Genomic DNA, 14,823 nt, shown 5'->3' on the forward strand with positions numbered 1-14,823 from the left:
TTCGCTGAAATGATTCTGATGAGCACCCGATTCAGTTTGATCATTTAATCTATATCATTCAGGGATAAATTAAAACATCAATTCAAGTGACTCGATCTACAGTTCATCTTTTTGCTCATTTTATTACACCCTACCAAATCAATTTATTATCTTGGAAAGATTCAGAAAACTTGACACTATGAAAATCTCAAACTACACGACTGGATGAATAGAGAGAGAGAGAGACAAAATCATGACACAAATTTCACAACATGCACTATTAAAAATGTCATTACACAAAATCAGTGTGTAATATCATTGATACATAAACCCAAATCATCTTCAAGCTCCAATATAGAGCCAAACTGTACAGGCCCCCCACAGGTGTCTCCCTAATCCAAAGCTCAGAATTATTTCACAATAATAGGCCATGGACAAGCTAATCAGAGGAAATGAAGATAATCGATCAGAGAAACAAAGCAGACCAGTTAGCCAACGAGAGCAGCAGATTACAAACCACCAGCTAACATCACAGAACTCCTGAAGTTCTACCTAAGAAACTAAGCTGTTCAACTTTTTGACTTAGAATGCTTCACAAGCCAATCGATCACAGAGTCAATATTGGTTGAGTTCTTGCAAGAGATCATGAAGCAACATACTTCCCTATCTGTGATTGACTTGAGACCCCTGCAAAACCAAATCAGAATGGTTCAAAAAGGAAATCTGAAGATGACATTGCTGCTGAGAGGCTTACACTGAAATTTGAAGATGACACTTGCTCTAAACAATGAAATTTTGGTTTCCACTACCATGCAAATCGTGTACAAGGATTTAGATACAGACCCCCTTCAAGAGGGTCATCTATATACACCACCAAGAAAATCCTCATTGTAAGACCCTTCCCAACCATGTCAGGGTTTCATGCCTTAAAAAACTGTTAATCATCCTTTTTTAAGAAGGTGAACTGCTGCTAATCATCTTATCATCCCTAGGTTGGATGATGGGAAAAGACTCTTCTCAAAGTAAACCATTTCCATTTTCTAGATAACTTGATTATAAATGTTTGTTTTGACAGTTTGAACTGTGAAGGATGATTTACCATTCTCTAGTAAATGGTCCTTAGATAACAGGTTCATGTCAGTGTATCAGTTTCAGAAAAGGTATTTTGTAAATGGCTACATGAAGGATTTTTTTGTGAGGGGTGAGCATGACTTGTTTCATTTTCTGGGTTTTCTTTGTAAATGGATACATGAAGGATTACCAAAAATCTGCTACTTCCATGGTGGTGTCTAGGGTGGTGTATATAGATGCTACAAGTACGTAAACTAGTCATAGTTGAAAACAAGACTAGCGCTCAAGATGCAACTGTACTAACTTACATTTGATCCATCAACCCTTGTTTTGAAAGAGCTTCTGGCTTGTCTACTTTGTTTCCCAGTACCAGCAATGGGATTCCACTCAATGAGGGCTTGTTCAATAGGTCATGCAGCTCACTCTTGGAGATGGGAACGTTGTCACGATCTGCTGCATCAACGACATAACTACCAGAAGGGCAGGTAGTCAGACCATCTTTCTGCTAATGTAGACTAGATTAAGGTAATTGAACAGAACAGAACTCAAGAACCACTATCAGCACGAAATTATAAGTTACCATTATCATCATAACAGCATACTAGCATTGTATTCCATATAAACATTATGAAAGAAGTGAAGACAAGAATCACAATGCAGAATCATGTCATCCTCAATGAGCAGACCAAGTGCTGATCGTGAAGGCAAGATAATATGGGAAACACAAATTGCTGCACTTTACAGTCGATGTGCAATTTATTCAGAGTATATAGCAAGATTCAGTTATCCTAAATGGATCAATGTTCTAATAACCAAAGTTCCTATAACTCTAGCATGGAATTATGCTTGCTGTTCCTCATCAAATTGTATTAGGGGAGCACACATGGAAAAGAAAAACAAAGAAGAAGCTCTCGTCAGTGCCAACTAACATAATACCACTTTAGAAAACAACAACAAGATTTTTCACACAAGTTTGCAAGTTCCATCTTATATAGCACAAAAGAAAGAGTCTCACTCTTGAAATGAGAGTAAGAAACAGTAGACAGAGAGAATTGCAATATAAGTTATAAACTGCCTCATCCAACTCAACCAATTATCATTGAACATTCTGTTTTCGACTTTATGACAATAGTCCTCATGATTCTGGGGTTAATATTTATTCCTTTCTTTCTCCTTTTTATGAGGCAATTGTCCACACCTTTCTAGCCTAGTCCCCTGCTGCTTCCTCTACTGCTTCGTTGAAATAGTTTAGGCAGTATAACTAGATCTAGTGGACCCATAAGAACAATCCCACAAAACCAGGTTGTTTTTCAATAAACAAACAAGGTTTATAAGCCTTATAAGCTAAAAGAAAAAGAGGGATGGGCTGCACATCTTCGAGATGAGGAGCTTTATTTTCCATCCCATGCTGGAAAACACAATCTGTGGAAGAATTGGAGCAAGTTTATCAGTTTTGAAAGAGTATCCAAGTCTGTCACAGTTCCAAAAGATTTGACTCCAGACTAAGGTCCTGCATCAGATTCATTCTTAAATAGACGAAGGGGAGTAAGAAAAAGAAAAAGAAACAAAGAGGTTAATAAAATCGTGCATAGTATTCATACTGATCAAGATGACCATCTCATTTAATCAGTACATAGCCACGACTCTATAAAACAAATCATCATTGAGCACCATGGAAATTGAAATTCTAAAGAGACCATAGAATATAGCTTAAAACATTAGAGTTAGATATGATTACAAACCCATGAAACTAAAATAATTACAAGTAACCATTTAAAATATACAAAAAACGACACTTTATTTTCACAAACACAGAAGAACTGAAAATTGCCATTCATGAAAAGCAAGAAAAACACATACTGAAAATAAATGAGAATAATTTCAAAATTGAACGAAATAAGTAGAAAATTATGTGTGGTAAGAAAATAAGGAGAAAGCCAATAAAGCTCAATAGCAAAATGAAACTAGATATACATCAACCAAAAATTCAAAGATTGCTCAAGAAGACACGAATAAATTGAAAGTAAGACCTTTGGTACTAGTTTAAAGGGGGGCAAAAGAGGAAACAAGAACATCAGATGGTAGAATCTTTGGTTACGTCCTCCAAATAACTATCTGCACTTGACACTGCTAGATCATTTCCAAAATAGCGCTAGTGCCAGTTGAGAAAATCTAGGGCAAATCAGGAAAATAGGAAAGATAAACTAAAAATAATATAAAATAAAATAAATGGGATTATAAAAATAACTAATTTCAACAATAATTGGTGGGTCCATTGGAGCCAAATGGGTATACTGGTGTCTCCACCAAGTTTCATTATAGTAATTTCCTCTAAAGTGGCAGTCATAGAACACAATTCATTTTTATCAAGTGCTTAAACAAGAAGAATCAATGTTTGTTTATCAAAATTTAATGGTCAAGATGTAAGAGATCTCAAGGGAAAAGCAACTTCAACATTTTATCCACAATTCCCATCTCAACACTCTGAGATGGGTAAATTGCAACAAAAAAAAAGCAGTAATATTAGAAAATATTTTTATTTAAGAAAAGTATCAGAAAAAATATTTTTTTCTGAAAACCTATATCAGGAATATCTTATTTACCAACCTAAGGTTAAATTATTCAAAATAAATAAAAGAATAATTGGAAAACTGCACCAAGTATACAATGTGCTTAAAACCAATATCTCAGTTTCATCAGTTTCTAAACTGTTGAGTACTATGGAGTCTGGTCCACATCGCTCGAGTAGACGGGCCATTGTCAGAGAGGTGGGCCCAAGGGACCCGGAGGACATTCTTTCCTCGTTAGCGTGTGCTGAACTCAACCTCTCTCTCGATGATTTTTTTCTTCTCTCGGGACTTATAGAGAGGGGAACTTGCTCTCGGGATTTTGCATCTATGTCGTTGTGAGCTGCAGGAAGACGAAGGAGTGAAAAGCTTCGGTCTCGCCAGGAAGACGAAGCAGTGAAAAGCTTCGGTCTTGCCAGAAAGACGAAGCAATGAGAATCTTCGGTCTCGCCAGGAAGAAGAAGCAGTGAGAAGTTCGGTCACGCCAGGCCTCGACGCTGGCAGAGGAGCTCACGGTACTCATCATTGTTGTAACACAGAGACACTGTGTGACTTGTTGACGCTGTTGAACAGAGAGGGTTCGAGGCTCTCTCTATTGTATTGTGATTCTTCACAAAATAAAATCCTCTGCAGCTCCCGTGGACGTAGGCAATTTGCCGAACCACGTAAATCTTTTGTGTTTACCTTTTACATGATTGTCATCGTTTTCATAACAATTGTCCGAGCTGAGGTTCGGGTCTGAGGGAAAATGATGGCTGGAGACGAAGTGAAGGTATAGGGGATCGAGAAGTTCGATGGCACGGATTTTGGATACTGGAGGATGCAGATAGAGAACTACCTCTATGGGAAGAAACTCCATCTTCCACTGTTGGGGAAGAAATCGGAAAAAATGGAGGAGGCTGATTGGAATCTATGGGATCGACAGGTTCTAGGGATTATTTGGCTAACCCTGTCGAGATCCGTTGCACACAACAACAGCAAGGTGAAGACGACTGCGGATCTCATAGAGGCTTTGTCAGGTATGTATGAAAAGCCTTTAGCGAATAACAAGGTATATTTAATGAAAAAGTTATTCAATTTGAAGATGGCAGATGGTACGTCTATTGCACAACATCTGAATGATTTTAATACTATCACAAATCAATTGTCGTCTATTGAAATTGAATTTGATGATGAGACACGTGCACTGATACTATTGGCTTCATTGCCAAATAGTTGGGAAGCCATGAGAATGGCTGTCAGTAATTCTGTCGGTAAATCAAAGTTGAAATATGATGATATTCGTGATTTAATTTTGGTTGAAGAGGTGCGCACGAGGGATTCAGGCGAGACCTCGCATTCGAATTCAGCATTGAATGTTGATTCTCGGGGGAGATCACATGACAAGAACTCAAACAGAGACAGATCAAAATCAAAGAACAGGGGCAAGAACAAGTCAAGGCCTGGTCAGCAGGCAACTTGCTGGAATTGTGGCAAAGCTGGCCACATAAAGAACTGTAACAACCCTAAGAAGACTGAGAATTATAGTGCTAATGTGGTAACTGAAGAAGTACAGGATGCACTATTGTTTGCAGTTCATAGTCCAGTTGATGACTGGATACTGGATTCAGGGGCTTCCTTCCATACATCTTACCATCGGGAGATAGTGCAAAACTATGTTGCAGGTGACTTTGGGAAGGTGTACCTAGCTGATGGAGAGGCTGTGAACATGGTGGGGATGGGAGACATTGACATTGCACTCCCCAACAAGAACAAATGGACCTTGCAAAAGGTCAGGCACATTCCTGAGTTGAAGAAGAACCTCATTTCTGTTGGGCAACTTGATGATTGTAGTTATTCAGTGGTGTTCTCAAATAGCACCTGTAAGGTCACCAAAGGGGCATTGGTACTGGCTCGGGGTAAGAAAATTGGTACACTCTATTCGACTACTGGTTTGAATAACACTATTGCTACTACCATTGCAGAAAACACAACAAATTTGTGGCATTGCAGGCTTGGCCATATGAGTCAGAAGAGCATGAAAGTACTTCTGTCCAAAGGCAAGCTACCAGAACTGAAATCAGTTGATCTCAGTATATGTGAAAGTTGCATTCTAGGGAAACAAAAAGAAGGTCAGTTTCTTGAAAAGTGGCAAAACACTGAAGGCAGAAAAACTGGGCCTTGTGCACACAAATGTGTGGGGACCTTCCCCAGCATGCTAGAAGTATGAGGCTGCACTCTGAATTACCACCCACTTTCTGGGCAAATGCAGTCAGTACTGCAATCTATTTGATAAACAAAGGGTCATCAATTCCGTTGGATTGTGGATTGCATGAGGAGGCCTGGAGCGGGAAAGAGGTCAAATTTTCTCACCTTAAAACTTTTGGTTGTTTTTCTTATATTCTTGTTGATTCTGATGCTCGTAGTAAACTTGAGGCTAAGTCAAAGAAATGTTATTTCATTGGCTATGGAGACAAGGCATTTGGCTATCGTTTTTGGGATGATCAAGGTCAGAAGATTATAAGAAGTAGGAATGTGATTTTCAATGAGAAGATTGTGTACAAGGACAAATCCAATACAATTGCTAAAGCAGCTCCTCAGGAGTCCGAGTTCGCGAGATTGGATGACCTACCAGAGGCCACCGTGCAATGCAAAGATGCGAGTGACGGGGAGAGTGGGTCTAGTGTACCCATTCCTACGATTCCGCAGTCAGATCCAGAGTCGTCCACTTCTGCAGCTATAGTTCGCATGTCAGTTAGGACTATTTGGCCTCCACAACGTTTTTCACCTACTCTGAATTATATTCTGTTCACAGATGGTGGAGAACCGTAGAGTTACGAAGAAACCTTGCAAGATGAAAATTCTAGCAAGGGGAGCTGGCCATGAAGGATGAGATGGATTCCCTGTTAGGGAATCAGACATGGGAGTTGATAGAACTTCCACTAGGGAAGAAGGCATTGCACAACAAGTGGGTATACCGGGTGAAAACTATGCAAGATGGCAGTAAGAGGTACAAGGCTAGACTTGTTGTAAAGGGCTTTCAGCAGAAGCAGGGTATTGATTACTCTGAGATTTTCTCTCCTGTGGTGAAAATCACAACCATCAGGTTAGTACTGTCCATGGTTGCTACTGAAGATTTATTTCTTGAGCAGTTAGATGTGAAGACAACATTTCTTCATGGAGACCTTGAAGAAGACATCTACATGCACCAACCTGAGGGGTTTGCAGTACAGGGAAATGAAAGTTCAGTTTGCAGACTGAAGAAGAGCTTGTATGGCCTAAAGCAAGCTTCTAGACAGTGGTACAAGAAATTTGACAGCTTCATGTGCAGTGCTGGGTACATCAGATGTCAGGCAGATCACTGTTGCTATGTCAGGTATTTTGACAAGTCTTACATTATTCTATCGCTGTATGTGGATGACATGCTTATTGCAGGGGCTAGTAATGATGAGATCAATAATCTGAAGAAGCCGATGTCAGAGCACTTTGCAATGAAGGGTTTGGGAGTTGCGAAGCAAATTCTTGGTATGAGAATTGTCAGAGACAGAGTCAGAGGCGTTGAGACTCTCGTAGGCTGAGTATGTGAACAGGGTACTCAACAGGTTCAATATGGACAAGGCCAAACCGGTTGGCACACCCTTGGGCAGTCACTTCAGACTTAGCAAGGATCAGTCACCCAAGTCAGAGGAGGAACAAGATTACATGAGTAAGGTTCCTTATGCCTCAGCCATTGGTTTACTTATGTATGCTATGGTTTGCACTAGACCTGATATTGCCTATGCAATGGGAGTTGTGAGTAGATACATGAATAACCCAGGAAAACAATATTGGGAAGCAGTGAAGTGGATTCTGAGGTACTTAAAAGGCTCTTCAGAAACGTGCTTGTGTTTCTCAGGAGAGACCTTAGAGGTGAGGGGCTATGTTGATGCTGATCTAGCTGGAGATATTGTCTACAGAAAACAATTTCTTTGTCTACTACAGAAGCTGAGTACATTGCAGTATTAGAAGTTGCAAAGGAGATGATCTGGCTACAAGGTTTCTTGGAGGAATTGGGCAAAAAGAATCAGAAGGGCACTCTCTACAGCGATAGCCAGAGTGCCATATTCCTTGCCAAGAACCCAACATTTCATTCCAGAACTAAGCATATTCAGATCAGGTATCACTTTATACAATCATTGTTAGATGACGGACATTTGTTACTTGAGAAAATTTGTGGAAGTAAGAACCCTGCTGATATGTTAACAAAGGGTGTTACCTTTGAGAAACTGAAGTTGTGCGCAACTTCAGTTGGTCTTCTAGAATGAAGACAGGGGCAGTGAGTTGCAGAGGTGGAGGATATCATGTTTGAGGAAGAGGGCGATACAGTGGGTATACCAGTCTCCAAGTGGGAGAATTGTTGAGTACTGTGAAGTCTGGCCCACATCGCTCGAGTAGACGGGCCATTGTCAGAGAGGTGGGCCCAAGGGACCCGAAGGACATTCTTTCCTCATTAGCGTGTGCTGTACTCAAGCTCTCTCTTGAGGATTTTTTTCTTCTCTCAAGAGGGGAACTTTCTCTTGGGATTTTGCATCTGCATCGTTGTGAGCTGCAGGAAGACGAAGCTTCGGTCTCGCCAGGACTTGACGCTGGCAGAGGAGCTCTCTGTACTCGTCATTGCTGTAACACAGAGACACTGTGTGACTTGTTGACGCTGTTGAACAGAGAGGGTTTGAGGCTCTCTCTATTGTATTGTGATTCCTCACATAATAAAATCCTCTGCAGCTCCTGTGGATGTAGGCAATTTGCCGAACCACGTAAATCTTTTGTGTTTACCTTTTACATTATTGTCATCGTTTTCATAACACTAAACTTGACAGAATCAAGTCCTGGCCACAGAAGTAAAGAAAAAATTATACTTAAGCAAAAGAATATGGAGGAAAATGGACAGAAATGACATTATGAAGGCAATCTGCATTTTTAAGCAGAGGACTTTTATATGATGCTTCACACCATTCACTTCTCAACAGTGATGTAAATGACTGATGAGCAGTCAAATTCAGCCACTATAATGCAACCATATGGCAGAATTTTAATGTTGCTATATTACTTACTGATGCATGATTCAGAGAAGGCTAACTTAATGTTTTTATCACCCATAAAAGAATAAACCATATCATGCTGATATGATGTCAAGCATTCTTTTGCATAATTATTGAGGAACCAGTGCCCCATATCACATGAATTGACAATGGCTCAAAAAATGTAAATGTCTAGTTAACTTGGGCTCTATTAAGCCACAAGCACCTATTTCCGTTATTCTAATGTCGCTTAAACCAACTTCCGGGCCAACATTTAACATCTATCAATAAAAATAATTGATAACAGAAATACCATAAAAGGCAACACAGTTAAGAGTAATAAGCAAGTTTAGCAGAGTAAGGCATTATGGTGCATACACAATAGCCGACACCGCACGACAATATCGCTCCCACATGCTACGGAATCTGGGTTGACCACCAAGATCCCACAACTTTATTGTAACATTGCCTTTAGTTACCTTCCGCATATTGAAACCTACCTGCAGACCACCACCAGCATATCACATGAGCAATTTTCAGGTACTTTGTTAAGATAGGGTATCAATGGGAGTAAATACTAGTTCTAGCTAGAGATATAATGTAAAGAGATCACTCACTGTAGGAATCATGTCCTCACTATATCCACCAGTCTACATAGAAATTCAGAAGTAACGCTTTAGTATTTTGAGATTTTCAAATGGAATATAAAAATAACAATAATAGCTAAGACATAGGGAATTTGTACATACTGCAATGACATTAACCAGCGAGGTTTTCCCAGCATTCTGAAGTCCTATCAATGATAGTTCCATCTCTTGCTTGAAAAAGAGGCTGGTATGACAAAGGATATAATAAATTCACTGGTAAACATCACATCAACAAGAACGAGCAAAAGAGAAGAAATCAAACCAAAAGGGAGAAAATCTAGAATACGAGTGTATCTGGTTTGCCGACCACTCCATTGTGCACCAAATAAATTAATCACGATTTCACAACAATATAGAAGCAAATAACAAATCGGCACATGGCAAACTCTAGCTTCATAATGTCAAGTCACCTCTCACCAGCTTTGAATTTCGACAAAGTAAACAATCACAGGAGACAACGCCAGCTAATAACAAAACGCATGAATCCTCACAGCAATAAAAAAAAAAAAAAGTAGATTGTGAAGTTAACACAAATAAATTTACATATTTATGCTGAACATAAATAAATTTTCTTTCAAAGAAAAAAAGGAAACCCATCGAATTCCAAACTGCAAGCGAAACAACAACCCCCGCACGCAATTCGAACGAAAATACCAAAACACAGAGGGAGTAGCGACCATTGCGCTATTACCTTCGCAGCCAATTGAGAAAAGCCTCCCACAGCCCCATTGCAGAATCAGGATCGGAAGCAAAATCTGTAAGAAAAGACAAATTAGGAGCCGGAAGAGACAAAAAAACTGCAGAGGAGGAGGGAGAGCGGAAACGCAGGGTCGGGTGGATTCACGGATCCGCACAGCAATCCCCTCCCCCCTGTCACGAATTTGTGCGGCGAAGGCTGGCTTTGGATGCCGGCAATAATGACTCAAAAAATTTGTCCTTGTTTGTATAGGAAACTTCCACTACAAAACAGCCTGGTCTTAAATCTTAGAGAGAGAGAGCTGATACTGGAAAAGGAAAGCGGTAGGCATTGATTGATTGATGGGCTTGAATCGTGGGTGGAAAAGGTTACCTACGAACGTCAAAGAGCTCTTGCGGCTTCAGATTATTCCTAGCGGTGGGCCCTCAGTATTTTCAGAATAATTTGTTCTCAATTATTTTGAACTGGGATTAGGTATTGCCGTTTTTGGGTATCGCCAACTCAGACTTTGTAGAATTCTACTCCACCTGGCATCTTACGTGGAATCTTACGTGGATATTTTTCCTGGAACAATTAAAAATAGGTAAAATATATTCCATTATCCTACCTGATTGGAGTCATGGGCCAGTGATGCAACTGGCAAGGATTAGGGTCAGAGAAGCTTTCCGGTTCGACTATCAAGTCAGGGCAGGGTTAGGTTTTTAATAACCTCTCTCGAACCCAACCCAACCATTTTTTCACCTTCCTCCCTGATCTCGAGCACTCTCTGTCTCGGATCTCCATCTCATTTTCTCCGTCCTCGTTGTCGCCACTCTCTCCCTGCCCCTGCACTAGAAAGCGAATCATCCTCTCCTGAGTCTGATGCGTGGAGAAGAGATATTTTCAGGCAAGCTCTGCGCTCTCCCTGTGATTGCCTTGAAGGTACGCCTGATTCCCCCTTTTTAACCTTACTTCCTGTCATTCTTCCATAGGATATATTTCTCTCTTTCATCGCTTGAGTCGAATGATAATACTTAGATTTGATTATCGGCTTTATTTTACTTATCGTTTACAATATGACATTTTCCCCCCAGTGTTAGAAATACAGTATGATATTTCCGTTTATGTTTGGCCACTGCAACTTTAAAGGGGGCTTAAATAGTTTCATAATGTAATTGAGATGATCCAGTATGTTAGTCTGCATGTCAGTTAGTAATAACATTGTTCCAAGTCTACCGATAACATATTACATTATGATTATTTAACTTAAGTTTCTTGTATGCAAATAACATGGCAGCGTTCATGATTACTGTTAGCATAGGTCTAAGTTAAACAATAACACAGAAAATTGTCCCTTTGTAACCTACTTGTAATTTAGGTCTAGGTTAAATTATAACTTAGTTCATTACGACTCTTTAACCTTATACCATGTTTGTGAGTAACATAAACATACTAGTATGTGTTTAATCTGATGGCCATAGAGAGCATAACAGGGTTCATGATTACTGTTAGCATATGTCTAAGTTGAACAATTACACAGAAAATTGTCGCTTTGTAACCTAGTTGTAATTTAGGTCTAGGTTAAATTATAGTTTAGTTCATTACGACTCTTTAACCTAATACCATGTTTGTGAGTAACATAAACATACTAGTATATGTTTAATCAGACAGCCACACAGAACCCAGCGCATGGCAGCATACAATGGGGGTTGTTCTACTATTAACTAATGGTTTCGTAAAACCCTAAGTGTCATCCCTCTTTCTCTTCCCAGCGGCAACCTCTCCCCCTCCCCAGAGCTCGAGGTTTCTCTCTATTTCTTCCCTCCCCAGTGGTAAACCCCATTTCCTTCTTCCAAATCTTCCCATCCACAACTGTTTAATGGCTTTCCACACAGTCACAATCATCTTACAACTATTCTCTCATTTTCCCCCTTTTCTGATGGAGTCCTTCTCCCTTCATTTTAGTCCCTATCCTCCGACTTTCCTCACCATCACAGTCACCTCTGATCTTCTTTCTCTTCATCCACACAGTTTATTAGCACTACCTATTTCGGGATTCTGGACCACTTTGAAGGACTCTATGTATCTTAATCCCAAGAACACAAGATACTTTGAATATTAACTTACTCAAGAGGCAATCTTTGCCTGGGGATTTGCAATTTGGGCAACAACCATCAAAGGCTATATGGTATATTCCACATCTTTAATCTTATGCATCCCACTCCAAGAAGCCTCAACATGCCACCTAAAAATTTGTCACCAGAATTTAAAAAATGAAAGGAAAAGAAGTATAATTGTAATAAGAGATCGTATAAGAATAAATAATAAATCAAATTTTGAGTGAAAATTTTGACAACAATATGAGCTAACTGGAAATAATCTGTAACTGGAATTGAAGTTTAGAAAGATAGAGAGGTCCTATGCTCAAATTCCACAATGTATTTTGAAGAAAACTAGGATAAGAAAGACAAGTTCAGGATAGATGTTGTGACAATTTGGAGCTACTAAGTCATGCGGCCTTGAAGTACTAACGAATCATTAAGTACAAAAGAAGTAGGTATCATGTAACAACAGTAATTTCCACATCTACAAAAATGACAATGTAAATTAAAAAAATAATGGAAAGCCAATGGCAAGGATATAAAGAATTTTAATTTTTACCTTTCTTCCTGCACAAAAAATCTATATCCCTCGGTTCAATAATGGACCAACATCACTTAAAAATGCAAAGATTTGCTTTTTATTTCAAAAAAAGACATAGTCACATTCTGTCTAGATATATGCATTCAGATATGCTGCACTTGATTTTAAAGTAACCATTTTGCTTATGTATTTGCATACTACATAAAGCAAGCAAAATCTAATCAGCCTAGATTTTAATAGTTTATCTTCAAGTCCATATAATCCACAAGGATGGAAACAAGATTGCAATTGCAACTCATTATAATAAACTTGGAAAATTGATAAAAGAAGTGTGTATAGTTGGTTGTGGGTTGCCAACTTGAAAGAGATTCACAGTCCCCAATCAAGTGCGTGAGTTTAGTATTTATCTATATCAACTATTGCAACAGATGTTTCTCTACAAGTTCAATTTCAAGATGTTGAAATATACCTAATAATACCTATCTTCCCTATTGGCCAACTATATCAGTGTAACTATATAGCCATGAAATCCTTAAATCAAACCTTTGCAGACCTCACTGAATTAGACCATGATTCTATTCCATAATGGGAGATTTATGAACTTGTGGTTCACTCTGACACCTTCCGTCAGCAAATATCCTTATTTAGAATCAATATATTGACAGTGACATAAATTTCTACCATAATTCTTCTAGATAAATAAATAAAATAGTAATAAAAAAGAAGGAATAAGCCTAGACCATTAACAATAAAAAGATATTAACTATCTAACTTCAACATTGAAACTTGGTGGTCCATAAGAAGCTAGCAAAAAATGAATTAATGCAAACATAATTCAAGAGAAACAAATTGATTCATAATGTTTCGGATCTCTGCCATTTATCCATAAAAAAAAAAAAAGAGGAAGAAAGGAGGTCAAAAATGAAAATAGGTACCTCTGATCCTTTTCCTTGCTTTGTAGTGGTTTTCTTTAAAAAAAGATTTGTACCACTAGATTATTCTCCTTCTTGTTTTGTATGCAAATCAAATTTTGGGAGAGAAAGTATTAAGAAACCCTCTTCTATGTGGTCAAACAGAGTTACGTACTGTAATTGTCCAGGTTCAGTTTTCTTATAGGTGAGTTTGGCTTGAACTTGTGTCTAATTGGTTCTAACTGCAACCTTGATGAGTGTAGCATGGATTTTGTGATACACTACGTTGACCAAGATTCAGGTGGGTTGAGTCAGATCCTCCAATTTTCTGTAGTTCAGGTCACAGGAGCTCCTAAACAACATTCTTCATCATTGTTATTCGTCACAAAAATCATTGAGAAGCTGGTCAAAGAAGCTTCTTATATAAGTCAAAATTAAGAATTATAAGAACCAACTATTGTTTGCTTCCTCTTTAGACTACCAAAAAATAAAATTTAATTTTTTTAAGCAAGTTCTAAACTTCTCAACCATCACCTATACACCATGTTGTTCCAAGCTGGCAAGTTGACTCACAACTCGATTGGGTTGACTCAGTTTTTGGAAAGGGTGGGTTGAATTGGGGGGTTAAGACTCACGCCTTCTATTCTGGGCAAGTACTCCCTGACTCACCCTGAGTTTGCTCGAGTCTCATTTTGGTGTGGAATTTCAAGGATCTGAGTTTGGCTCTGGCTTGTAACACCATGATATATACATCAAGGATTTAGTGTGACACGGTTAGACACAAGTCCAAGCTAGTATAATCCATCATCAAAATTGAACTTGACCATTACCACAGGTATCTTTATTTGGCTCATAATCAATTGAGTCCAGAACATTGTTACATCACATTAGTCCAAGTTCGGGAATCTCAGGGCCAACACCACTTTTTGTCTTCTCATTTTCGTTTCTGTAAAAAGGGGTTTTTTCCCTCTCAAATTTTGATTTTCATACAAATGAGAAGGTTAAGGATCCTGAACTACTAATCTTGCTAAGAAAAGTGTTTCAGTGCCGGAGAAACAAATAGAGGTACCAGTTATTCTCTCTCTCTCTCTCTCTCTCTCTAATCAATCGCTATAGGTTAATAGCAGAGATTAGAGTTTTTGTGAATCTATCTGTTTCTCTTTAATTGTGTTTGCATTAGTTTTTTTTTCCAGATTTTTATGGACCAGCAAGTAGTGTTGAATTTAGACACTTACATATGGTAATCTTTATTGGTCTAGGTTTATTCCATCATTTATTTATTTTTGGATTGTT

The 14,823-nt window shown here is 38.7% G+C and overlaps 1 protein-coding gene across 1 annotated transcript; it reads right to left on the reverse strand.

Moving 5' to 3' along the window:
- Positions 1–233: 233 nt before the first annotated feature.
- LOC137953291 (ADP-ribosylation factor-like protein 8a) lies at positions 234–10,315 on the reverse strand. The gene is made up of 6 exons (XM_068800619.1): positions 9,992–10,315; positions 9,403–9,484; positions 9,271–9,303; positions 9,032–9,153; positions 1,359–1,520; positions 234–666 (listed from the first exon to the last, which is right to left on the reverse strand). The coding sequence occupies exons 1-6, from the start codon at positions 10,027–10,029 to the stop codon at positions 549–551; spliced, it is 555 nt and encodes a 184-aa protein (XP_068656720.1). The 5' UTR covers positions 10,030–10,315; the 3' UTR covers positions 234–548.
- Between the last annotated feature and the right edge of the window lie 4,508 nt (positions 10,316–14,823).

The sequence above is a fragment of the Aristolochia californica genome, unplaced genomic scaffold (assembly GCF_029961685.1).
Source record: "Aristolochia californica isolate CCGP_79_NKW_82.1479 unplaced genomic scaffold, dmAriCali1.0.hap1 SCAF_16, whole genome shotgun sequence".
Lineage (NCBI taxonomy): Eukaryota > Viridiplantae > Streptophyta > Magnoliopsida > Piperales > Aristolochiaceae > Aristolochia > Aristolochia californica.